The 26809-nt window shown below is 43.1% G+C and overlaps 1 protein-coding gene and 1 non-coding gene across 2 annotated transcripts in view; one reads left to right on the forward strand and one right to left on the reverse strand.

The window, feature by feature from the left end:
• The window catches only part of Stx12 (syntaxin 12), a 34388-nt gene that overhangs the window by 4994 nt on the left and 2585 nt on the right, over positions 1-26809 (reverse strand). Inside the window, exons 2-7 of the mRNA XM_059255108.1 lie at positions 14349-14418; positions 11207-11306; positions 6332-6469; positions 5964-6007; positions 3008-3113; positions 766-838 (exon numbers count right to left, since the gene is read on the reverse strand). Coding sequence (XP_059111091.1) covers positions 766-838; positions 3008-3113; positions 5964-6007; positions 6332-6469; positions 11207-11306; positions 14349-14418 — 531 coding nt within the window. The remainder of the gene's footprint in view (positions 1-765; positions 839-3007; positions 3114-5963; positions 6008-6331; positions 6470-11206; positions 11307-14348; positions 14419-26809) is intronic.
• Trnaa-agc (transfer RNA alanine (anticodon AGC)) lies at positions 9206-9286 on the forward strand. The gene has a single exon. It is a non-coding gene; the product is annotated as a tRNA-Ala (tRNA).

Here is a 26809-nt window from a genome sequence, read left to right on the forward strand (position 1 = left end):
GGCGCATGCCTTTAATCCCAGCACTCGGGAGGCAGAGCCAGGCGGATCTCTGTGAGTTCGAGGCCAGCCTGGGCTACCAAGTGAGTTCCAGGAGAGGCGCAAAGCTACACAGAGAAACCCTGTCTCCAAAAACCAAAAAAAAAAAAAAAAAAAAAAAAAAAAAAGTAAGTGGAGCAAGCTGGGCAGTGGTGGCACATGCCTTTAATCCCAGCACTCAGGAAGCAGAGGCAGGTGGATCTCTATGAGTTCGAGGCCAGCCTGGGCTACCGAGTGAGTTCCAGGAAAGGCGCAAAGCTACACAGAGAAACCCTGTCTCGAAAAATAATAAATAAATAAATAAATAAATAAATAAATAAATAAATAAATAAATAAATAAATAAAAGTAAGTGGAGCAAAATATTATTAACCAAGAAAATTCTGGGTAGGGATATAAAAGATTCTTTGTACTGTTTTTATTTTGCAGCTTTTTATAAACGAGATTATTTCCACATTAAAAAGCGTTTGAAAGTTACTAACCCCACAATCCTGCTAGAGTCTGGAGCTGAAAGCTGGTGTGCTAACAGCTCTTTCTCTAACAGACTCATGGGCTATACCAAGTGAACAGGACTGGCCACAGAGTGCCCCTTTGACCTCTATAGTTGACGCTATAAGAAAATGAATTCAGTAACTAAAAAAAAAGATATTACTAAATTTTAAGTCTATAGGTAACCCATCTTATTGATCTTTGTACTCACCCCAAGGTTAGAGATATTAATTAGTACGTACCTATCAGGTCACCTTGGTCATGGATCATCATGGCTAAATCTTTAAATATCTGATTGACATCCAAAATGTCAGCCTAAGGAAGACAAAAACCAATTAACTCACATTAAGCAACATGTTAAAAGATTTCTTTCCTTTCCTTTCCCTGAAGATTAACATATCACGCGTGCTTTATAGCTTTTTCCATGAACAGAAAACTATCTATTGCTGCTTTCCTAATACTGTAGTACAGATGGCATGAAATCCACCCATCAAGCAATATTAATTGCACATGTCACCTGAGAATGAGTAAGATCATTCAAGCCTAAACTGGAGTGCTAGAGTGGACATAATCTCTGTGTGACAGCTCTACATGGAGCACACCAACGTGAATGACCACTAGGACTTTGGACTAGAGAATTCAAATGGCTTTTATAGGACTGTGCTGCCTGGGGAACATATGGAAGACAAAGAACCAGGAGCTGGTCTATGTGAGGAACTACTGGACTCTATTGTCACTCGGATGATGCCTATAAACAGCTTTCAACTGACTGACAAAGAGCTTAGATAGTGGAGAAGAGGTGGTAGGTGAAAGGACAACATCATTTGGAAGTCAGCTTGGTGGTCTAAACTGTGCACTTTTCCTGGAAGTGATGGAAATAAGATTCTCCATGTTCAGGTTTTTGCTTACTCATAGGTAATAAGCCATATCTTGCCACATGTCAGTTAGAAAAGCAACGTGTTAGCTTGTTAAAGGTATGCCTTTGAATGACTACTGTCCCAGTTGGTGGACTATTTAGGAAGGATTAGGAGGTGTGGCCTTGTTAGAGGAGATGCTTCACTGGCGGTTGGCTTTGAAGTTCCAAAAGCCCATGCCAGGTCCAGTGTCGCTCACTCTCTTTGCCTCCAACCTGTACATCAGATGTAAGCTTTCAGCTACTGCTGCAACGCCATGCCTCCCCACCCATTGCCATGCTCCCCATCATCAGGGGACCCACCATCTGACATTGTAAGCAAGCTCCCAATTAAATGCTTTCTTATAGGGCCTGGAAAGATGGATCAGCAGTTAAGAGCACTTATTACTCTTACAGAGGACCCAGGTTCAGTTCCCAGCACACACATGGCAGCTCACAACCACCCAGAACTCTAATCCCAGGGGATCTGACCCCTTCTTCTAATCCCTAAGAGGACTCATAAACATAAAAATAAAAAATAAATTTAGAAGTTTAAATCACACCTCCTAATCCTTCCTAAACATTCCACTAACAGGGACAATACACATTCAAACCACACCATATGAGCATACCTTTAACAGCATTTTTTAAAAATGTCTTTACGTCAGGTGGCAGTGGTACACACCTTCAATCCCAGCACTTGGGAGGCAGAGCCAGGCGGATCTCTGTGAGTTTGAAGCCAGCCTGGTCTACAGAGCAAGATCTAGGACAAACACCAAAACTACACAAAGAAACCCTGTCTCGAAAACAAACAAACAAAAAAAAAAAAAAACAAAAAAAAAATGTTGTTATATGTTGCCTTGATCATAATGGAACTCAAAAAGTCGAAAACAGTCTACAGAACTCTCCCTCAACCCACATCAAAAAACGGTTCCGATTCTGACTCCCTGAAGTGACAAGAGTTATGCATGGAACTGGACTTTATCCTCTTCACTGGTTTACTGACTTGTTCATGTGCACTGGTGTTCTGCCTGCATGCATGTCTGTGTGACAGTGCTGGGTACCCTGGAACTGGAGTTACAGACAGTTGTGAGCTGCCATGTGGGTGCTGGGAACTGGACCCAGGTCCTCTTGGAAGACCAACCAATGTTCTTAACCACTGAACCATCTCTCCAGCCCCGGGAATTGGACTTTATAATGTACACAAACAGAGCAAGAGCTTTGGCTTGCTTTCCTGTTGGGCTATTCAGACTATGGAAAGGACCTTTCCACAGAACCCTGCTTAACCCGAAGACTGCTACGGAGTTGGGGAAGTTCTAGGAAACAACACAGTATCATCTGCTTTGCTGGTTTCCATGTCTGTACCTCTCCCAGAAAGCATGTGCTAAGTGGAGTTTGAGGAAGAATCCAGGTGCTCCTGAGTGCCCAGGCCAGCAGCACATAGCAGTAGTTCAATGTCGCCATGACTAAACTGACAGATTATATCAAATACACAAAGACTCAATCCAGTCCTTTTCATATTAATCCAGCAAAAAGGTCTCCAAATACCTGTAGATACCCAAGCCAAACAAAAGCCACAGCCTGCCTCTTACCTCCAGCTGCCGAATCGCCGTTTCCCTCTCTTTAATAAGTTCCAGGTCTTGCTCAGTGATGGCTGCCTCCTCCTCCTGGCTCTGCATCTGGTTCCACTCCTCATGGCTACAGGGAGACAAGCAGTCCAGTTGATTCCTTCTCTCTAAGGTATGAGGAGACATAACTACATCTCTGTTGATAGCAGGACCTAGACAGACATTACCCAGGACCCAACTCTTGTGCTAGCAATACAAAATCCCTGAGGGCCATATCTCCTCTCCAGAGACAAGGACATAATATCAAGAAAATCACATTTCAGCCATAGGCAAAACTGAGATGAGGCAGAATTTCAGAGAACAGGCCTCCTTGTCTTTTCCACTTCAGAGGTTTTTTTTTTTTTTGCAGTCCTGCTAGGACTTGCTAGACAGGGAAGTATTCAGAGGTTTAAACTCAATGAAGTGTACTGACCCAGCTCTCCAGGGCACTCTCCAAGTACGAGCTGTGTACAGGGGCAGTAAATGAATGGAGGAAAGCAGACTTGGCCACCAAACAAGGTTTCACCAACTCATCTGCAAGAACCATATCTGGTTCCTAGGAACTTCCTTGAGACTTGGATAGACCTCACTTAGCAGAAAACCAAACTAAAAAATAATAAAATGTTTGCAACTTGACTTTTTTCAGGCACTTAGAAGAAAAGTGTGCTATTTATTAAATTAAAAAAAAAAAAAAAAAAAAATGGGGGGCTGGAGAGATGGCTCAGAGGTTAAGAGCACTGATTGCTCTTCCAGAGGTCCTGAGTTCAATTCCCAGCACCCACATGGTGGCTCACAACCATCTGTAATGAGATCTGGCACCCTCTTCTGTATACATAATAAATAAATAAATCTTTTAAAAAAAAAAAAATGGAAAATTCAATATTATGTAGTTTCTGACTCTTAAAAAAAAAAACATTATGGGGGGCTGTAGAGAGTAAGAGCACTGGCTGCTCTCCCAGAGGTCTTGAGTTCAATTCCCAGAAACCACATGGTGGCTCACAACCATCTATAATGGCATCTGGTTCCCTCTTCTGGCCTGCAGGCAGAACATTGTAAACATAATAAATAAATATTCTTTAAAAAAAATTGTGGGCTGGAGAGATAGCTCAGCTGCTAAGAGCACTGGCTGCTCTTCCAGAGGACCCAGGTTCAATTCCCAGCACCCACATGGCAGCTCACACCTGTCTGTAACCATAACAACAGTTCCAAGAGATCTAATACTCTCACGTAGACATACAAACAGACAAAACACCAACGCACATAAAATTAAAATAAATTTTAAAAAATCATTACATGTATATAGTCTGGGTTTGGTGGTATATGCCTTTAATCCCAGCACTTAGGTGGCAGAGGCAGGTGGATCTCTGTGAGGTGAAAGCCAGCCTGATCTGCAAAACAAACTTCAGGCCATCCAGGGCTACATAGTAACCTCTCTCCAAAAATAGAAGGGAAATTACATAGACTCACTATGTAGACCATAGTCTTGAACTCAGAGATCCACCTGTCTCTGCCTCTCTAAAGGCCTATGCCACCATGCCCAGTACATTTATTTTAATTGTGCATGTGCACACACAAGTGAGTGGAGGTCAGAGGACAACCTCTAGAAGCCATTCTTCCCTTCTACCAGGTGGTGTCCAGGACGTGAGCCTCAGCAGCATGTGCGTTTACCCACTGAGCCACCTTTCTAGCCCTTATGCATTTTCTCAACAATTCGTATAATCATATTTCACCTACGTAATATTTAAAGCATGTCCTTCAGGCTTTTGAGGTGTGCACCATGTAGTGGGAGAGATGAATACGTATCTATGATAAGCCACTTAAGTTCCAAATTAATGGATATGATCTACATAGTGAGTTCCTATGTAATTCTTTTCCCCATTTTTGGAGACAGGTCAGTATATATGAAGACAGCTTACTTCAGGTACCATGCGCAAGGAGGCCAGAAGAGGGTAAGAGTTCTCCTGGAGCTGAAGGTGCAGAGAGTTGTGAGCCACCATGTGGGTACTGGGAATTGAACTCCAGTGCTCTGGAAGAGCAGCCAGTGCTCTTAACTGCTGAGCCATCTCTCCAGCCCCGATATCCAGCTGTCTTTGATTTTACTTTCTATGTTCTTATTTTATTTCAAAGATTTTTTGTCTGCATGTATGTGTGTGTACCATGTGTGTACCTGGTAGCTAGAAGATAACATTGATCTCCTAGAACTGGACTACAGACAGTTGTGAGCCACCATGAGTATTGGGAACTAAACCCTGGTCCTCTGCAAAAGCAGCCAGTGTTCTTAACCACTGAGTCATCACTCCAATTCTATTTATTTATTCATTTACTTACTTGAGCTATGTAGTGTAGGCTATCCTCCAACTCTCTTGATTCTCCTGCCTCATCCCCAAAGTGCTAGGGTTATAGGTATGCATTACCATGCTTGGCTCAACTCCCTGATCTTATTTATTTATTTATTGTTTTTTGTTGTTGTGTTTGTTTGTTTGTTTGTTTAAAGACAGGGTCTCATTATGTAGCCTTGGCTGTCTTGGAACTCACTATGTAGATAAGGATGGCCTCAAACTCAGAGATCCACCTGCCTCTGCTTCGCAAGTGCTGGGATTAAAGAGTATGCCCCACTACACCCAGCCCCAATTCTTTTTTTAAAAGTAAAAATAGTCACAACGAGACTGGAGAGATGGTTCACCTGTCAAGAGCCCTGGTTGCTCTTGCTGAGGACAGGTTTGATTCCCAGCACCTACATAGTAGCTCACAACCATCTGAAACTCCAGTTCCAAGGGATTCAAAGCACTCTTCTGGCCTCTGTGGGCACCAGGCATTCATGTGGTGCACAGAATTCCATGCAAGCGAAATTCCCATGAACATAAAAGAGTGATAACAATAACAGACACAAAGATGTGGACTCGCAGTAGCTGTCCATCAGGTTGGATGAATGATGCTTTACCTGTCAAATGAGACGAGCTGCTCTTCTCTTTGCCTGTCTTCTGCCTAGAAAGCAGATGGCATTATCGCTGCTGTTATCCAAAACACATGCCAGAGACACACAAAACAAGAGTTGCTTTAGGACATCCATTCTAACAGCATCTGTAAGATGACACAGGACTCTGGCAATTTGTCTTGAGTAGGAAACAAGTATGAAATGGATGAAAGCAAATCTGCCTCAGTATAGACCCAAGAACATAAAGCATTCTGCACAGGATGAGGCTGGTGACTGTAACTTGGTGTAGAGTGAACAGGCCAGTGGTGGGAAGGGAAAATACCTGGGGCAGACTCTATGGACTTGTAAAGGCCTTCTCTTGGGAATGAACTTACAGAAAGACGAGATCCAGCTCTTGCTCTGGCAATACTTTCTTTTTCCTTCTCAGACACCTTTCTCTGCACAGCCTGGAAATTGTTCAAGGCCGACGAGAAGTCGTTCATGAGGCGCTCCTTCTGAAGCCTCTGCTGGCGCTGAAGAAATCAAGCAAGGACTTGAAATTTCAAACAAACTCAGAATCATTTGGTTTTAATACCTGTTAAAAGCACAATTATATACCTAAGAGATTTCAAAGTATAAAAATTATTACAACATAGGCTCTTCCTTAGTTAGGAAGTTTGTTCCTTCCTAAAGCAAACCAGTTAACACGATGGCCCAGGTCAAGGCACACTGAGGAACCTGAGGACAAGGTGTCATTCACCCTGAAACTCAAAAGGAATTGCAATTTGGAATACTTGTTCCCTGGAGATTCTAAATGCATAGTCAAGGCCTTGAGCTCAGACTGGATCTAAAGGGATTATTTTTTGTGAAAACAGTTTATATTTCAAGAACTTAAAAACCATTTTATTACCTACAGGCTACCTTCACTAAGCTGACTACTCATATCTCTCAAAAAGTACAAACTGAGAGAACCTGTGCTGGGCTAGACATCGATGGGAGGAGCATCCCAGTCTCAACAGTATTCTCCACTTGTCCATAGGATACAGAAAGCTGTGACAGAGATACAGCCCTAGGATTAAAGGTGTGCACCAGCATGCCTGACTTAAATATTGTATTTTTAAAATAGCTTATTTTCCCACATCATAAAGGTAGAAAATACAAACACTTAAAAAAAAAAAAAGGGAGTAGTTTGGCTGGATCCAAAGGTAACTAAATAAAAGAAGCTAAAACTGGAAAAGCAGGGAAGGGCTAACAGGCGGTTCTAAATGACAAACTAGTGCATTCAGGGGTCATTGCTAAGGAACAGTGCAATGAGCAGGGAACACAACCTGACAAGTACAACCTGCTAACTAGAGAACTTAGCCGGGACGGCACACGAGCTGGAATTGAGGAAGGAGAACAGTTACTGCAGCAATCTAGGTTTAATGGGTAGGAGGACATGATGGCAGTAATTGGATCACAAAAAGGAGTTTAAGAAACATTGTGACTTAGTAACTAGGGATGGAGGAAGAGGGTGAAATCAAGAATGACTCAGGGGGCTGGAGAGATGGCTCAGTGGTTAAGAACACTGGCTGCCATTCTAGAGGACCCAGGTTCAATTCCCAGCACCCACATGACAGCTCACAACTGTCTATATCTCCAGTTCCAGGAGATCTGACGCCTTCACACCAATGCACATAAAATAAAATTAAATAAATATTTAAAAAAAAAAAAAAAAGAATGACTCAGATTCAAACCTGAGAAAGTGATGGCAATCTTGGGAGCAAGTTTAGGTGAGGCATTTTTTTCTTCTTTCTGGGATTTTAATCTTTGCATTAACAACATTGTAACAGGCTGGCACAGTGGCACACACCTTTAATCCCAGCAGAGGCAGGTGAACCTCTGTGAGTGCAAGGCCAGCCTGGTCTACAAAGTCAGTTCTAGGCCAGCCAGAGTTACACAGTAAGACTTTGTCTTAAACAAACAAACAAGGGCCCCACCCCACCCCCCAAAATTTTGTGGGTTGTAATCCCAGCACTCAGGAGGCAAAGGCAGGAGGACTACTGTAAGAAAGGAAGGAATGTCACCTCCAACCTTGCCATCTAAAATTACTGACGCTGGCCATGAAGGTACATGCCTTTGATCCCAGCACTCAGGAGGAAGAGGCAAGAGGATCTCTGTGAGTTCAAGGCCAGTCTAGTCTACATAGTGGGTTCCAGGACAGCCAGGACTATACAGAAAGACCAATAAACAAACAAACAAACAAATAAATAAGTAATGCTAACTGGCTCAAACCCAGGGCCTTATACATACCAAGCAATCACCCTACCACTGAGTTACCCTCAGTCTCAAAATGCTGGGGGTTTTTTTGTTTTTGTTTTTTGTTTGTTTGTTTTTCCTTTTTGGTTTTTTGAGATAGGGTTTCTTTGTGTAGTTTTAGTGCCTGTCCTGGATCTCAATCTGTAGACCAGGCTGGCCTTGAATTCACAGAGATCTGCCTGACTCTGTCTCCCAAGTGCTGGGATTAAAGATGTGCACCACCACCACCACCGGACCCAAAACGCTATTTTTAAAATACATCATAAACACCTTCTGCTTTACTACACACCCGGCTTTTTTGTTTCTCTTGACCCTCTCGCTTGCCCTGTCTCTTCTGAAACTTGACTCCAAAGCAGATACATTTTTTTCCCATAGGGATTAAATCAAAAGGCACATTTTTTTTTCCCCTGTGCTGGAGATGGAACCAAAGACCTTGCACATGCCAGCTAAGTGCTCTACCATTGAGCTTCATGCACCCAGCCCTTATGTGTAAATTATTTCTATGATAATAGGTATAATCAATCAACTTATCTCATAGGTTTTAATGAGAAATTCAGAAGATCATTATTACTATACTTTATAGGAAGGTAGTATATTCAAGAGATGCCAAGGGCTGGAGATACAGTTCAGTCGTAGATCAGATATCTAGCATATGCAAGGCTCTGGATTCCATTCCCAGCACCACAGACCAGAACAGGTACTGTCAACAGCAGCTAGCAGCACAATCAAATACCTGAAGGCTTTGGAGCTAAATTTGGGGAAATATTGGGGCGCCATCGTTATAAAGGCAGCACTGAAGTCTTTAAGTGAGGCTCCTGAGGAAGAAAGGATGGAGTGAGGAAACCAGAGGATCAACAGCAGAACTTTGGGGTGTGCCAACTTCGAGGAAGAAACAGTGAAGAAAGCTGAAGCTCATCCTGGGCACTATCAGAGCTGGGGCACAGAACTAAAGAGCATCATAGAAGAGCAAGTTTCGGGTTGGGGATTTAGCTCAGTGGTAGAGCGCTTGCCTAGCAAGCACAAGGCCCTGGGTTCGATCCTCAGCTCAAAAAAAAAAAAAGAAAAGCAAGTTTCAGAAGAGACAGGGCAAGCGAGAGGGTCAAGAGAAACAAAAAGCCGGGTGCTGGAAGCCAGCAATGGGGGGCAGAGGTGGAAGGATTGCCACAAATTCTAGAGCCAACTGGGCTGCAGAGTGAAATACTATCTTGAAAGACGGGGGCTTAAAAAAAGACCACAGGAGCTGGCAACTGATATTCTCTGCTAATAGAAGGTAGGCATGGGAAACGGGAAGCAGGATGTATGGATTAACTAACGTATAGGGCACTGGTGAAAAGATGAGTGATGGGCTGAGCCAGATTAGATCCAAAATCGGCAACGGGAAGTCAGCACAGCAGGAGGGAGTGGAATTGTATTTCACTGAGGAGAGCACGTTCACAGCGCTATTTTGTGTTCTTAATGATCCAGGCTAATGGACGGGAGGGCAGCATTCATAATTCAAAAATATACTTGTCTCTGGCTTTGGAACACATTAGCTGAATTTTCTGGTAGCAGACCGAACTTTCTATTTATATTTTGCTTGGGCTACTATTTAATTCTTAAGCATTATAATACTCTGCCTGCACCAGGCCTTTAGACTCCTTTCTCATTACTACGAAACTATCAGCATCGGCAGATGTGTCCCCCTTCAGTGCACAGCTGGGAGAAGGAGAGGGACGATCTGGAGGCAAGCTGGGGAAGCTGGACGGAAGGGAGACAGGCCCGTCACTGAAGTGTCAGCCTCAGTCAACACCAAAGCAGTCACACAGGGATGACCTGAGACACTCACTAAGAGAGCTTTTTGTCAGTGATGCTGGGGATCAAACCCAAGGCTGTACACGGGCACTGTATGCAAGCACTCAACTACGGAACATCTCCAGCCAGAGAAGAGAGTTCTTCCCTGAGCATTCCTTTATCCTAAGACCTATGGGTGACCTTTGGTGAGATTCAGAAATGACTGCAAAATATGAAAGATGTTTAATCGAAATTTATAGGCACAAAACAAGCTAAGGACCCAGCCTGCAAACACAGCTGATACCAAACCCCAGGGAGACACCAACACTGAGATTCCTCTTTAGCTAAATACACTGTAATATGTCACTCACTCAGTACACGCTGAATGCCAGGCACTATGCTACACCTGGCATATACATTATTGCCACAACAGTCATGCTGCCTCTCTGTACAGGCAGCATGGTTACCCTTAGTGGTCATCGTTATACAACCTATAATTACTTGGGAAGAGTCACAATGAGGGATTGTTTACTCTGAGTTGGCCTGTCAGCATACCTATGGGAGACTGCCTTAATTAAATTGATTAGTACAGGAGGATCCAACCCACTGTTGGCAGCACCATTCCCTAGGCAGGAGACATGAGCTGTGTAGAGTGGAGGAACGGAGCTGAGCACAGCAGGAGGAGAACAAGCATGCATGCATTCATTTCTCGCTCCTTTGTGGATGAGATGTGACTAGTTGCTTCAAGTTCCTGCTACCTTGATTCTCCCATGAAATAAGACTGTAACCTGGAATTGTGAACTAAAAAAAAAAAAAACCCACAAAAAACTTCTCTTCTAGGTTGCTTTGTTGTGGCATTTTATCATAGCAATAGAAATGAAACTATGGCATGTGGTAAGGAAATTATGGTCCAGAGAGATCTATCGAGACCAGAGCCCTCCTAGCCTTTGTTCTACATACTATTACTCTAGCAGAACAAAGTCCTTTTCTTTTTTTTTTTTTTTTTTTTTTTTTTTGGTTTTTCGAGACAGGGTTTCTCTGTGTAGCTTTGCGCCTTTCCTGGAACTCACTTGGTAGCCCAGGCTGGCCTTGAACTCACGGAGATCCGCCTGGCTCTGCCTCCCGAGTGCTGGGATTAAAGGCATGCACCACCACCGCCCGGCTAAAGTCCTTTTCTTAATAAACAAACAGAAAACACCAACCTGCTCTGATGCAGACAAGGGTAGGGGCAAAGACCCTAATTCCTTCAGCAACTCATTTGTTTCCTTGGCCAGCTGATTTGTGGAGTGCTGTAACTGTTGCCTAAGAGAGAAGAGACAGGTGTCAGGATGCTGTGGCTTCTGGAGAGTTCTCACACTGTTGCTTTATGCTCAGGGACTCCCAGTGCAAGGAATGAAGGGCCATTCACACAGGTGTTTCAATGCCTGTGCTCACAAACCCACGTCAAGGCCTTGCTGCAGCAAGGTTCCCTGAGCAGACAGATACTCACTGATACCTGCTGAAGGAAGCACAGACCAGGAAGTTCAATGGTTTGGGAAGAAAAGCATTCTGACAGAAACATAAGAGTAATTACTACCTACACCCAAACCTAATGGCCTTAATATACTGCACTCACTTAAAATTCTCACTGATTTCCCTGCAGGTGCTCTGCATGGTCAGTACCTACCACAGTCCACTGACTAGGGTAGTTAGATGAAACCTATTAAAAGCATAGCTTCCTACATACCTAGGAAAAACTCCAAAGATCCATTCCTAAGTTCTTGCTTAAAAGCTGATTCTTTTGCGGATTTATCCTTTGCTTCCCTCGCCTGCTTGTTATGCCTGACTTTCTAGCTCTTCTCTCCAAAACAAAGCCCTATACCGTTTAGAGCACTTACCTTTTGTGCAAGATACTGGGTTCAATCTCTAGTACCATAAAGTAACAACCAAAAAAATAGATATAAAGGAGCCGGGTGCTGGGCACAGTGGACATCACCACTAGTCCTCGCTCCTCTGAGGCTGGTGTAGGAGGAGCACTTGAGTCCAGCAGTTTGAGGCCAGCCTCTATAGTGGGATGGATGGATGGAAGGAAGGAAGAAAAACGAAATTCAAGAGGGAAGAACGTGAAATATAAAAGTGATGCTATGGAAATAGACAGACAGATAGATAGATAAAAGGTTCTTCCCATCATGGTTTCCTCTACTCCCTGGCCATTTCTACAAAGGTTTTAAGGGGTGACAGAGAAGTCACATGCTATGGTCTGAATTCATGTTGAAATCCCAGCTCCCAAGTGATGTTAGTAGGAGGTGGGCCTTTCATGAGTGCATTAATGCCCTATGAGGCACCAGAGAACTAGCTCTTCTTGTGAGGACCCAGTAAGAAAGCATCAACTGCCTAGCTCGGGGGCTACTCATTTAATCCCAGCACTCAGATGGCAGAGGCAGGTGGATCTCCAGGAGTTCCAGGCTAGCCTGGTCCACACAGTAAGTTCCAGGGCAGCCACCGCTATACAGTGACACCATTTCAGAAGGAAAACAAAAGCCAAATGTTATCTATAAAAAGAGGGTCCGGGCAGTGGTGGCGCACGCCTTTAATCCCAGCACTCAGGAGGCAGAGCCAGGTGGATCTCTGTGAGTTCGAGGCCAGCCTGGTCTAAAGAGTGAGATCCAGGACAGGCACCCAAACCACACAGAGAAACCCTGACTCAAAAAACCAAAAAAAAAAAAAAAAAAAAAAAAAATTGATTTTGGGCTGGAGAGATGGCTCAATGGTTAAGAGCACTGACTGCTCTTCCAGAGGTCCTGAGTTCAATTCCCAGCAACCACATGGTGGCTCACAACCATCTGTAATGAGATCTGGTGCCCTCTTCTGGCCTGCAGGGACACATGCAGGCAGAATACTGTATACATAATAAATAAATAAATCTTAATAAAATAAAATAAAAATAATATTTAAAAAAAAAAAAAAAAAAAAAAAAAAAAGAGGGTCCTCATTAGACACTATATCTGCCAGAAACTTGATCTTCAACCCCTCAGCCGTGAGAACTATGAGAAATAAATTCTGATTGCTTATGAACTACCTAGCCTATTATCTATTGCTGCAGCAGCCTTAATGGCTACAACAGCACATTTTTTTTTCACTGTAAGCAGGCGTCTAGGATTAGAAAGTAAGAGAGACAGACAGCAAGAGGGAGCCAATCTGAAGCCAGACCGTCCCAGAAACATGAACATACGCAGACATGTCACCTTTCCCTAGAACAGCTCCTGTTACAGTGGTCACTCTCTCACTTCACAACGTAATGCTGCTCAGCAGGCATTAAAGATGTAGAACCTGGTGGCACAGCCTTTAATCCCAGCACTTAGGAGTCACAGGCAGGAGAATCTCCATGAGTTTGAGGCCAGTCTGAGACCTTATCTCAGGGAGACAGATAGATAAGATAGACAGACAGACAGATAGACAGATCAGAACTTTTAAAAATTACATTTTATTTGTTTATTGTGTGTGCGTGAGCGTGAGCGTGTGTGTATGTGGGCATGTGGGACATGCTGACATCAGAGAACAATTTTCCAGATTTAGATTTCTCCTTCTACTATGTAGGTTACAAAAATCAAACTCAGATCCCCAGCTTAATGGCAAGCACTTTTCTTTACTTGGTGAAGCATCCTGCTGGCCCCAAAGAATAAAATTTTTACTTTATTATTTTATGTATATGGGTGATTTGCCTGCATGTATGCCTATGCACTACATATGAGCAGTGTCCACAGAGGCCAGAAAACAGAGCTGGATCCCACGGAAATGAAGCTATAGACAGTTGTGAATCACCATGTGGGTGCTAGGAATTGAACCCATGTCTTCTGGAAGAGCAGTGAGTGCTCTTAACCACTGAACCATCTCTCCAGCCCCAAGAATAGAACTTTAAAAGCAAAAATAAAGTCAAGAAAGATGTGATTAAATACAAAAGAATCAGTTCTCCTACCAGACCATTTATTCTCTCACTTGTGGTCCCTTTCCATCACTGATGATAAGCTGGAAATCTAACCAGACTAAATCATCAGGAGTCCTGTGTCAACAGGAGGGTCATCAACACAGGGATATATTGATACAGCTCCTTGAGACAATTGAGGAGTGGAGGGAGTTCCTTCTCTACCTCCCTAACTTACTCTGCAAGCCTAACCAAGGGAAGAAAAGAAACTGTTCAAGGCGGCAGAAATCTGGATCCATTAATACACTTTGCTCCCCTCTTCCAGGTCCAGCTAGTACCCCTGACCCACAGCCTCCTGTTCTGACCTCACAGATCTGAAGTGGAAGGACACTATGTTCTCAAAGGGCCCTCACAAAATTCAACCTTGTTGGGAAGCTACTCACAAATTTTCCTGGAGCTTGCTTGAGTCCTGCTTAGTTCCAAGTTGGCTCATCAAATTCTTTATCTGAGCAGCTAGAAAGAAGGGGAAAAGACTTATTTTAAAAAATAAACACATTCATCATGAGCATCCTACTTCTCAAAGCACTGGTCACCCCATATCCCACATACATGCAACTAACAGGAACCACATGCTAAGACCAAAATCTTAACACATTCCTCCACAGTGCTTTCCAGGTTCACTTTTCTCCTACCCAGCATGTCACTGAACAGAAAGTGGTTTTGTTTGTCATCTCCAAAAAACTGAACAATTCTTCTAGATGTCCCTAGACATCTAAACTGACACTACACATTTCATCTCCTTTAAGACTGGGAAGGCGGTAGATTGGTAGTGCATACACTACTGGGGTTCCATCCCAGTAGCACAAAAAAGGGAAGGAAATATTCACCACCTTTCAAAGAGTCTCAAAGCTACAACAATTTGCAACATCATCTTCTGACTTGTTTTTTTGAGAGACAGTCTCAATTTGTAGCCTAGGCTGGCCTCAATCTCCTATCTATCTTCCTGCCTCAACAGCCTATAAGTTAGACTCCTGATGATTTAGTCTAGTTGGATTTCCAATCATAAATAAAGAAAAATTATTCCCAGTGACCCAAAGAGATCATAAGGGAGAGAATAATGGTCTGGTGGGAGAACTCCTGATTCTTTTTTTTTTAAATCACATTTTTCTTGATGTTACAAGTGTGAGTTACTACACCAGCTTGCAATAAACAATTTAAGTCCATGGGGCTGGGGGTTTAGTTTACTTGGTAGGGAGCTTGCCTAGCATGCATGAAGCCCTGGGTTCAATCCTCAGCACTGCATAAAAAAAACAGAGTGGTACGAGCCCTTAAGTTCAAAGGTATCCTCAGGTATAGGAAGTTCAAAGCCAGCCTAGAATACATCAGATCCTGTCTCAAAAACAACATCATTGAAAATTTATCTATTAATACAAGCTAGCTTTTTTTTAAACAGCAAAATGGTTTTTAGAACGGCAATGAACATTTATTTTTAATGACAGGTGAACACTTAGCATATACAATATCTGTGCCACATAGCAAGTGACAGAGTAAAATATTCAATCCCAGGCAAAGAGACTCGAATGGAGAGTGCTCCTTCCTATACAGCATCACAGCCAAAAACAGTTTTGTTCAGCCCTTTCCTTTACCTAGGTATCTGGCAGCCTGGGAACGCTCATGTTTGAATCCCCTAGGCCTATCAATAGGGACTATGTTAGTACTGGTCTTCCTGGAGCCTTCCTGTCCCTGTCCCTCACTAGTCTCTGCAACAGAGGCAGAGCCCTTGATTTCTTCTTGCTTTGCTTTCTATTTTCTTTCTCTGGTTGTCAGGGGAAGGTGAGGGAAGATTTACTAAGTTGGAGGATAGTTGTATGTTTTGTGTGGGGGGGGGGGGTCCATCTGTCTGTCTGTCTCCTTGGGAACCCAGGACCTTACATATGCTAACCCATGATATCTAAAGAACAGAACTTATTAATAGACTATTCTTAGTTGGTCTGAGTGAAGTAGTGTTTACAACTAATTTTGTTTGTTTGTTTGGTTTGGTTTTTTAAGACAGGGTTTCGCCAGGCGGTGGTGGCGCATGCCTTTAATCCCAGCATTCGGGAGGCAGAGGCAGGCAGATCTCTTTGAGTTCGAGGCCAGCCTGGTCTACAGAGCAAGATCCAGGAAAGGCGCAAAGCTACACAGAGAAACCCTGTCTCGAAAAAAACAAAAAACAAACAAAAAAAAAAAGACAGGGTTTCTTTGGTAGCTCTGGCTATCCTGGAATTCACTTTGTAGATCAGACTAGCCTTGAACTCACAGAGAACTACCTGCCTCTGCCTCCTGAGTGCTGGGATTAAAAGTGTGCACCACCATGCTGGCTGATGTTTACCACTGATTGGTTCCAGCCAGTTACAGATATTTTTCTGTTCCTTCTCCACTATCGCCGCATCACTTAACTAGTAGGAGAACATTTTCAAGTTGCAGCAGAATCTCAACAGATAATATAGCACAGACAAAAGACAGTTCCTCTGTGAGCGAGTGCATTTCCTATTCCCTCTGAGTTAGTGTCAAAGCTTCATTCATGCTCTCAGACTACAAAAGGACAGTGAAGCTTAGTGGAGCAAGTGAGGAAGCCAGTGCTGTATGTTAATATCATACAGGTGACGCACATACAGTGCTTCCAGAGCTAACCAAAAAGGATGGCCACTTACTCCAAGTTTGAGGTTTAAGAATCAATCCTTCTAGGTCTAGTTGGATGGCTTAGTGGGTAATGGCACCTGCTATAAAGTCTGACACCTGAGTTTGAACCCAGGAACCCACATGGGAGAAAGAAACAACTTCCATCCTCTAAATGCCAATGGGTAGCATATATGCACCCCCCATACACACATAAGTGAATAATTTAAAAACAAAACAAAATACCCACTTAGCCAGTCATACTGGCACATGCCTTTAATACCACCACTCGGGTGGTAGAGGAAGGTGGATTCTCTGTGAGTTCAAGGCCGGCCTAGTCTACATAGTGAGTTCCAGGATAGCCAGAGCCACATAATGAGGCTCTGTCTAATAAACAAACAAACAAATAAAATGTCTCAAATTCATATTTCAGTAATGGTGCCCTTTAAAATACCAAAATGTTAAACCCAGTGTGGTGACCCATGCTTATAATCCCAGCAGTCAAGAGGCTGAGGCAAAAAGATTACTGTGAACTCAATAGCCTGGTCTACATACTGAGGGTATGGATAGCCTGGACTATATAGCCAGATCTTTTCTTTTTTTTTTTGGTTTTTCGAGACAGGGTTTCTCTGTGTAGCTTTGCACCTTTCCTGGAACTCACTTGGTAGCCCAGGCTGGCCTCAAACTCACAGAGATCCGCCTGGCTCTGCCTCCCGAGTGCTGGGATTAAAGGCGTGTGCCACCACCGCCCGGCTCAGATCTTTTCTAAAAATATAAAATAAAATAAAATTGAGCTGGTTGCACGTGCCTGCACGCAGGAGGATCATGAGTTCAAGACCAGCTTTGGTTATTGTGGTGGTTTAAAGGAAAATGGCCCCCATAAGCTCACAGGGAGTGGCACTATTAGGAGGAGTGGCTTTGTTGGAGTAGGTGTGGTCTTGTTGGAGGAAGTGTGACACTGTAGAGGTGGGCTTTGAGGTCTCATATATGCTCAAGCTATCTTAGACCACTTCCTGTTGCCTGTAGGTCAAGATATACAATGCTTAGCTCCTTCTCCAGCACCATGTCTGCCTGCATGCTGCCATGTCCCACCATGATGATAATGGACTAAACCTCTGAACTGTAAGCCACCCAATTAAATGTTTTCCTTTATAAGAGTTCCATAGTCATGGTTTCTCTTCACAGCAACAGAAATCCTAAGATAGCTGTATATCAAGTTTGAGGCCATCCTGAGCTACCTGAACTCCTGTCCCCCAAAAAACAAGACTAAGCAATTTACCTTTTGACAAGACTCCTAAGATATTTCTATTCTATTCTCTTTAGTAGAGGTTACTTATACCTCAATAATTCCATAGGAAAACATCAGCACTGTAATTACTATATTCTACTAAAATACAAATAGTCATTTTTCTTCATCACTAACATGGTCCTTATCCAAATTAAGTGAGAATTAAGATATCACTAAAGCTATCAACTGGATGCTGTAACAATGATTTATGAAAGGCAGGCATTAGGGATGGAGATATACTCAGTTGGTAGTTCTTGCTGAGTGTGCATGAAGCCCTGAGTTCAATCACCAGCATCATATACAACCAGGCAAAGTGGAACACTCTTGTAATGCCAGTGCTTGAGAAACAAGCAGGAGTTTAGAGTCATCCTCTCTAAACCAGCCTCAGTCATATGAAACCCTATTTCAAAAAGAGGGGAGAGATAGACATGAACACTAGCTCTCACCATGCAGACACTGGGCTAGTTACTTGGTATTTTCTTATTTGACCCTAACCAATGCTAAAGCATTAGCATCCTCCCGCTGCATGTGGGCAAAAGATGCTCAAGAGTGACAGGACTGACTCGTTCATTCGGAGGACAGTACCTGCTCCACATTGTCCTAGACCCCAGATGGCATTTACTTTAGGAAGCTTACATTCTCAAGGGTGGATAATAAACACTCACCAGGAGGTGATAGTCCTACCAAAAGAAATAAATTCAAGTGAGGGTGAAGGAGTAGGCAGAGGGTAGTCACTCACACGTGGTGGCCAGATAAGGAGACAATGAGCACAGATAAAGAAAATGCACCTATGGAGGGGAGGTAATCCAGGCAAAGCGGAATTAACTAGGGCAAAGTCCTCAAAACAAGAGCCAGAGGTGTGGTATGGCCAGGGTGCTAGAGCTGAGTAGCAAGAGATAAAAGTGTTTGGCCAAAGAGGTAGTGGGAAGCCAGGTTATAGAGGACCTTGTGCAATTTTTAATTAAATGGCAAGCCCCTGATGGACTATGAATAGCATGCCATAACTAGAATTCAAATGCAGGGCTGGTTCCAAAGGCTATATGCTTTGAGTCAGAGAGTGTTGCTCTCAAAGGGCTGACTCTTCAAGGAAATAGAATGCAGTCACACAGGGCTGGTCTGGATTTTCCAGGGTTCCACTCTGCCCCACCCTGCTTATCTGACAGTGCCCTAACCTAACTCCAGATAGGCTGGTGTCCTTGCTCTAACCTGCTCCCTTCCCCAGTGCCCTCCCATTTCTGGGAATATGCCTCTGTACTCACTGGAGTCCAGCAGAGTACCAGGCACTCAGTGGGTACAAGGACACTGGCTGAGTCTGCCTCTTCCCTTCGACTTTATGGCATTCACATTACGGCAAAAGATGTGAATTAAGGTAAATCAGGAATAAGGAGACTTAACATATAAGCCAGACTAAACCATTAAGTAGATGTTCAGAACTGGGCATGCTGTTTTATTTTACTGGGCCTCTTTTTCACCACTTGAAGATTATAACCAGATTTAACTAATTTTATTAAATACTTACTATGTGTGTGGAGTTTCACTTTTTCTCATTAAATCTTGTAATTTGTTCTACTTAGCCAAGGCCGGCCTTCATACATAACTGAGAATGACCTTGAACTTCTGATCTTCCTGCCTCCATCTCTGGAGTGCTGAGGTCCTCACAGGCATAGGCTACCATGCCCAAGTTTTTGTGTTGCTAGAGATTAAACCTAAAGATTTGTACATGTTGGGCAAGTATTGTGTCAATTCAGTTACATCCCCAACCCTCCCATTAGACACTGCTACTATTGAGGACTAAGTGATTTCTAAGTACTCCCACACTGCCGAATCACAAAGTTAGTAACAATGAAACAGCTTTAGTCCCAGAAGGATGGTGGGTAAACAGGAAGCCTTTCTGCAACCCAAAAGTATGGCTCAGAGATGGTCTACATGTGCTTTGTTTGTTTATTTGTTTGTTTGAGACAGGGTTTCTCTGTGTAGCCTTGATTGTCCTGCAACTTGTTCTGTAGAACCAGGCTGGCCTCGAACTCAGAGATCTGCTTGCTTCTGCCTCGAGAGTGCTGGGATTAAAGGTGTGCACCATCACAGCCCAGCCTGTGACTTTCTTAATCATGTAAATGCAAGGTGCAAACTGGGCATGCTGGCACCTACTTTAATCCCAGCACTCAGGAAGCACAGGCAAGTGCATCTCTGTGTTCAAGGCTAGCCTGGTCTACAGAGTGAGTTCCAGGCCAGCCAGGGCTACACAGTCAAGACTCTGTCTCAGAAAACCCAGTAAGTAAATAAAACTAAACACAAAATGGGATAGCTGAGCATGGTGGCATACACTTGTACTGTCAGCCAGCACTCAGGAGGATGGGAGGATCGGAACCTCAAGCCAACTTGGACTAGAGAATGAGACTCTGTTTTGAAAGTTAGCTGATGCTGGGCAGAGATGCCACATACCCTTAATCCCAGCACTCAGGAAGTAGAGGCAGGCGGATCGCTGAGTTCAAGGCCAGCCTGGTCTACAGTGTGAGTTCCAGGACAGCCAGGGCTACCCACAGAAACCCTGTCTTGGAAAAAAAGAAAAAAAGTAAGCTGAGAATATCTAAAATACATATCAAAATATGTAGCTAGTTATTCATTACCTATCAAAACATTAAATACTCTAGAAAGCTGTGGAGATTTCATAGACTATGGAAAAAGTCAATAACCATTGTTTTCTGTGTACTTTCAGATGACATAGAACTTTTTTTTCCCATCTAGACTTTTCTGATTTCCTTTGTGGAAATCATCTGGACTTCCGAGTTACGAAGTTTGGGGAAGTAGGGCTGGGAACTTTGGAGTCATTTGCTTACTAAGCACCAGAATGAATGTATGCCTTCGTTGGCTCTGTTTATATTTCTGAACTAAGATATCTCCTACAAGCTTCCATCCAGACTCATGAGATGTCCTAAAATCCAAACCATCCAAGCCATAAGGATGACAGGGTCTTCCATTTACCAGATGCTAAGGCAGAGTTCTTTCAGACTGCCCTCTGTAAGCACAGCATGAGGAACTGTGATTAATGATTAGCGACCACTGGTCACACAGCTTACACAAGAGCTGCAGCCTTCCCAAAGCTTAAAGCAGAAAACAGGAACGTTTACACATACATTTATTTTCACTTTGAGTGTGCTTAAAAATATCACAATGATACATTTTGAAAATATTTTTTATCAAAATGAGTTAAATCTAAAAGGATCCTCTGTCCACTTGGTTAACATGAACACTTCTTTTCTTTAAAAAATAAACTTTTAAAAAATTTTATGTGAATGGGTATTTTTCCTGCATGTATGTCTATGCACTGATTGTGTGCTTGGTGCCTGAGGAGACCAGAAAAGGGCATCGATCTCCTGGAATTGGAGTCAAGGGTGGTTGCAAGTCACCATGTGAGTTCTGGGAATTGAACCCAGGATCTCTAGAAGAGCAGCAAATGCTCTTAACCCCTGAGCTAACTCTCTAGACCTGAACACTCCTTTTCTAAGAACTCTAGCAAATGAAAGTTTTATTTGGGGGGGGTTGAGAAGAATGGTGTGGGAGTGTGGGGGCCAGAAGATAACCTTGGGTGTCATTCCTCAGCTGCCACACAGCTTGGCTAGCCCTTGATCTCCAAGGATCCACCTATCTCAGTCTCCCTGGCACTTGATGTACTACATCTGGGTTCTGAAGATCAAACTCAAATCCTCAAATAAGCTAGCTCTTCAGCCCCTTTGATTGACATGTTATTGCTAGGAATATGGTTCGGTGGTAGAATGTTTACCTACCACTTGTATGCTTGGGCTCAATCCCCAAGCACATGAAGTAGACAGACATTTATAATGTTTTATAATACGACTTTGCATGTACAGATCAGCTGGGGAGTGAACCAAGGATCTTACTAGCTAGGCATGTGCTCTACCACTGAGCTACATCCCCAACCCTTGTTAAAATACTCTGGATATGGGCTGGAGAGATGGCTCAGTAAGATATAGCATTTGCTGCTCTTCAGAAGACCCAGGTTCAGTTCTTAGCACCTATACAGCAGCTCACAACTGTCTATAACTCCAGTTCTAGGGGACCCAATACCTGACCCTCTTTGGTTTCTTCAGGCACCAGGCATGCACATAGTACACATACATACAAATGCTCATACACATAAAATAAATTAAAAAAATATTTTGGATAAAGACAATTGAGTACTTCCCTTGAAATGCTACCTAATACTAGAAACTAGATGTTTATGCCAAATGTAAAAAACAAACCCTTCTGTTCTGTGTAAGCAATTTTGTAATGATGCCTAGGTCTAACATGGTAGCACAAGTCTGTCATCCCAGCACTTAGGACATAAAAGCAGAAGGATCAGTTCAAGGCCAATCTCAGATACCTATAGAACTTGGGGAAAAAAACAAAAATAAAAAACAAAAAATAAAAACACTAGACTTAACCTCTTCTATCTCTGACCTCTCATTTTTAAAAATGTCCTGGCTAAAACTCATTTATTTATTTATTTATTTATTTATTTATTTATTTATTTATTTTTTATGTGCATTGGTGTTTTGCAATGGGTGTCAGGTACCCTGGAACTGGAGTTACAGAAAGTTGTGAGCCACTATGTGGGTGCTGGGAATTGAACCCAGGTCCTCTGGAAGAGCAGTCAGTGCTCTTAACCTCTGAGCCATCCATCTCTCCAGCCCCATGGCTAAAACTCTTTAAAAAAAAGAATATGAAGTAAATCAATTTATTGTATATTATTGCTAACATCAACACCAAGAATTATTCTAATTTGAACACTCTTTATGCACTTTTTAGCAGATATCAGCAGAATCTAAATGTCCCCATGAACCATAGTCCAAATCTATTTAATCATATTGAAAGCAACTTTCCATCACACGAATGGAACAAAATTCGCCTTATTTGAGACAATCTAACGCTCTAATTCAATACAGTAAAAACATTCAGAAGATGCAGAGATGACTCAGCAGTTGAGAACATTTTGTTATTCTTGAAGAGAACTTGGATTAGGTTTCTAGCACACATATGTAAGCTTACAACCATTTGTAACTCCAGTTCCAGGGGAATCTGACTCCCCTCTTCTGACCTATGAGGGTACCAGGCATGCACATGGAACACATACATACACACAGGTAAACAAACTCATAAACAAACATATTCAATGACAAAAGTACTTATACTAAAACATAAAACAAGGCCAGGTGTGATGTCATATGTGTTTAATCCCAGCACTCAAGAGGCAAAGGAAGGCAGAACTCTATGAGTTCCAGGCCAACCAAAGCTACACAGTGAAATCCTGTTTCATTTTTAAAAATAAATAAATAGAAAATAAAACAAAAGAAATCTACAAACTCAAAAAACTACCTACACCAAGCACGAAAGGCTTTTGTACTGATTATGGCCAACTCAGTGTTCTGACACTCTGATGTTACATGGAAACAGTGAAAACTGCCTCCCACACAAACACACACACATCATATATACACACATTTATTGAGAGTTGAGCTACATCCCCAACCCTCATTACAGAGACAGGGTCTCTATACATGGAACAAGTTATTTATTCTCAGGCCAGCTGCAAACTCCTGATCTTCCTGCCTCAGTCTCTTGAAGGCTGGGATTTACCTTTTAAAAAACAGCTTCTCAAGAGTGGTGGTGGTGCATACCTACAATTCTAGCACTTGAGAGGCAGAGGCAAGAAGATCAGAAGTTAAAGGCTAGCCTGGGCTACATTAGCCCTTGTATCACCACTCCCCCATACCAACAAACAAAACAAAATTCCAGTCACTAAACTAAATAGTAAATCTGTAAACTAAACTGAAAATGAGCACTAACAATTAAAGGTAAAATATTCCATCTCATACAAGAGTGAAAACACATATGGTTGTTGAGCACAGACTCTGAACTAAGACTGTGCTCTTGGCTTTAAGACAGGCTCTTGATGTGTAGCCCTGCATAGCCTGGAACTTGCTATTTGCCCAGGCTGGCCTTGAACGCACTGTGTTGATCCTCCTGACTCTCAAGTGACGGAATTACAGGTGTGGACCACCATGTCCAGCGAGACTGCCTATGTTTGATTCCTGGCTCCACCGCTTTCTAGTTGAGTGGTCTAGAGGAAATGATGACAGCGTCTGCTTCCTCACCTAGAAGTGGGAGTACCAGGAGAAGCTTCATGTGGCTGATGTGAGGATGAAATGAGCTAACAGGAGGCTAACTTTAGAATGCTGTCTGGCACACAAAAGCACTCGACTAAGGACAGCTATTATCAAACCCAAGGCCAAGAAAAATGTACTTAGCAATGATAAAAATCCATTAAGTACATACTGAATGCCAACATACCCACTGCTGAGCCAGGCACTGTCGAAAGAGAAATGTATAATGCATGGTCCTTCATCCAACAAAAGCAGTATTGCTCTAGTGACAAGGTCAAAAAGCTCGGCTTAATTAAGGAGTACAGAATATAAGCAGATATTACACGGTGAGGAGAGATTGCCTGTTACATTTAAGGAAAAGGAACCTAATGACAGCTGGTATGTTTTATGTGTTCGGTAGGTAGGTAGCACGTACTGTTGGTCTGTTTGAGACAGGGTCTCACGTAGCCAAGGCTGGCCTTGAACTCCTGCCTCCACCTCCCAAGGGTGAGGATTACAGACATCCCCTTTGTAGCAAGCCCTGTTTTAGCACGCACATAAGTTATCTCAGTCCTCAAAACCCTATGAAATAAATAAGACCACAGATGAGGAAACTGAGCAGGAAGGGAAAAGCAAAACTCACCAAAACACTTACAAAACTGGTAAGAAGCTGAGGGAAAATGCAAACTTAGTTCTCGAACATTTAAATGCTCAGCGGTGTCCTAGTCTTTCAGTAAACAAGCGGAGCCTGGCGTGGTGGCACACCCCTTTAGTCTCACCACTCTGGAGGCTGAGGCAAGCAGATCTGTGAGTTCCAGACCAACTTGGTCTCTTAGCCAGACCAGCCAGAGCTACATACCCTGTCTCCAAAAAAATCGCCAGGCAGTGATGGTACCTGCCTTTAATCCCAGCACTCAGGAGGCAGAGGATCTCTGAGTTCAAGGCCTGCCTGCTCTACAGAGCAAGTAGCAGGACAGCCAAAGCTACAGAGAGAAACTGTCTTGAAAAACCAAAACAAAACAAAACAAAAAAGCATGTCAGAGTTGAGGCTAGTACCTCATACCTATAATCCCTGTACTCAGGAAGCCGAAGCTAGAAGACTTCTGGGAGTTCAAGGGTAGCATGAGCTACAGAGTGATATGTTGTCTCAAATAATAATAATAATTTTTTATAATTTCCTTTCAACTACATGAGTGTTCTGCCTACATGTATGTCTGTGTACCACCAGTGTGTTTGGTGCCTGTGGGTATTTGGAACTGGACCCAGGTCCTCTACAGGAACAACAAACGCTCTTAACCAAAAAGCCATCTTTCCAGCCCTAATTTTAATAATTTTCTTTAAAAAGTCCAGGCTGAGTATAATGGTACATAACTTTAATCCAGGCACTGGGGAGGCAGAGACAGGCAGTATCTGTGAGTACCAGGCCGGCCAAGGCTACACAGACACTACCTTAAAACAAACAAATAAATCAGCCACATAAGGAAAGAAATGCTGTTCTTTGACTGGCAGTTGACTGTGAAGTTCTTCAGGTACTTTCCTACATTTGCCTCAGAAGCATCTGTCTAGACCCTTCAGTACACAGTAGGGGGGTCAAGAGTTCTCCCCTGGCCCCCCACATGTACTGTGGAACTGTGCGTACCAGGCAGCCAACCCAAGCTACACCTTTAACCCACCAAGTGGGCTGCCCTGTTTCAGGCTGATGTGCTCTCCAAGCCCAAACTCAAATCTGTGGTTGAGCAGTTCACAAAAAAAGGAACAGCCACTCTCGGATCTTCATGGGTGAGTGGACATGTGCTTTTGAACATCCATTCTCAGAGAGGACTTGGGCGTTCTGGCCATGAATTCTTCACTTACAATTAGTAAGCTTCAAGATTCTGTGTGGCCTGACCGCTGCCTACCTCTCTGACTTCTTTTCCTACTTTGCTCCTTATCTTTAATCCAGCCCCACCTGCCTCCTTGCTATTTTCTGTCATGTCAAAGTCCTTGGACTTACCCTCAGCACACACTACCTTTCTCCACTGCTCACAAAGCTCCCTCCATTCCGGTATCTGCTCACTCGAACATCTCCTCAGAGAGGCCTTCCTCACCAGCCTATCATCCCTTCCTTTATCGCTTCCCTTTACACACTTACCTGCTTTCTTCCCCTCAAGCACCTGCTACTACTTGATATTATTTGTATGTACACATACACATGCATGCAAACATCCACACAGCACCATGCAGCAACCCCTTCTCTGCTCTATCGCCAGTGAACGGAATGCTTGTTGCACTCTGAATGAATGAACCCATCATATGCTGGGGACTGAGGCAAACAGCAGAAAAATAAAGATGAACAAGCCATGTTTCCTACCTCAAATGAGTTAACAATCTAGCAGGAAGATGAACATATTTCAAGAAAAGAAATCACAGCTTCCACAGCACACACATACAAACATACACACACTCAGCTAGGCAATTCTTTGACCTTTCTCAGTCTGTTTCCTAACCCATAGACTAGGGATAATTATTTCACAGGATTGTTAGGAATTAAGATATCACATATACCACCCTCCTCCCCATGGTAGTGTGAAAGCCTTTAGTCCCAGCACTCAGGAGGCAGAGGCAGGTGGATCTCTGAGTTCCAGGCCAGCCTGGTCTACAGAGTGAGTTTCAGGACAGCCAGGGCTACACAGAGAGACCCTGTCTTGAAAAAATAAGAAAAAAAGATACCACATGTACTTTTTTCAAACTGCCTGGCACACTATGTACTTAAACCGTAGCTAGCAACATATTAATTGTTGACTCTAATAACTCCCTTGAGTCCAATGCATAATCA

This window comes from Peromyscus eremicus, chromosome 2 (assembly GCF_949786415.1).
Source record: "Peromyscus eremicus chromosome 2, PerEre_H2_v1, whole genome shotgun sequence".
Taxonomy (NCBI): Eukaryota; Metazoa; Chordata; class Mammalia; order Rodentia; family Cricetidae; genus Peromyscus; species Peromyscus eremicus.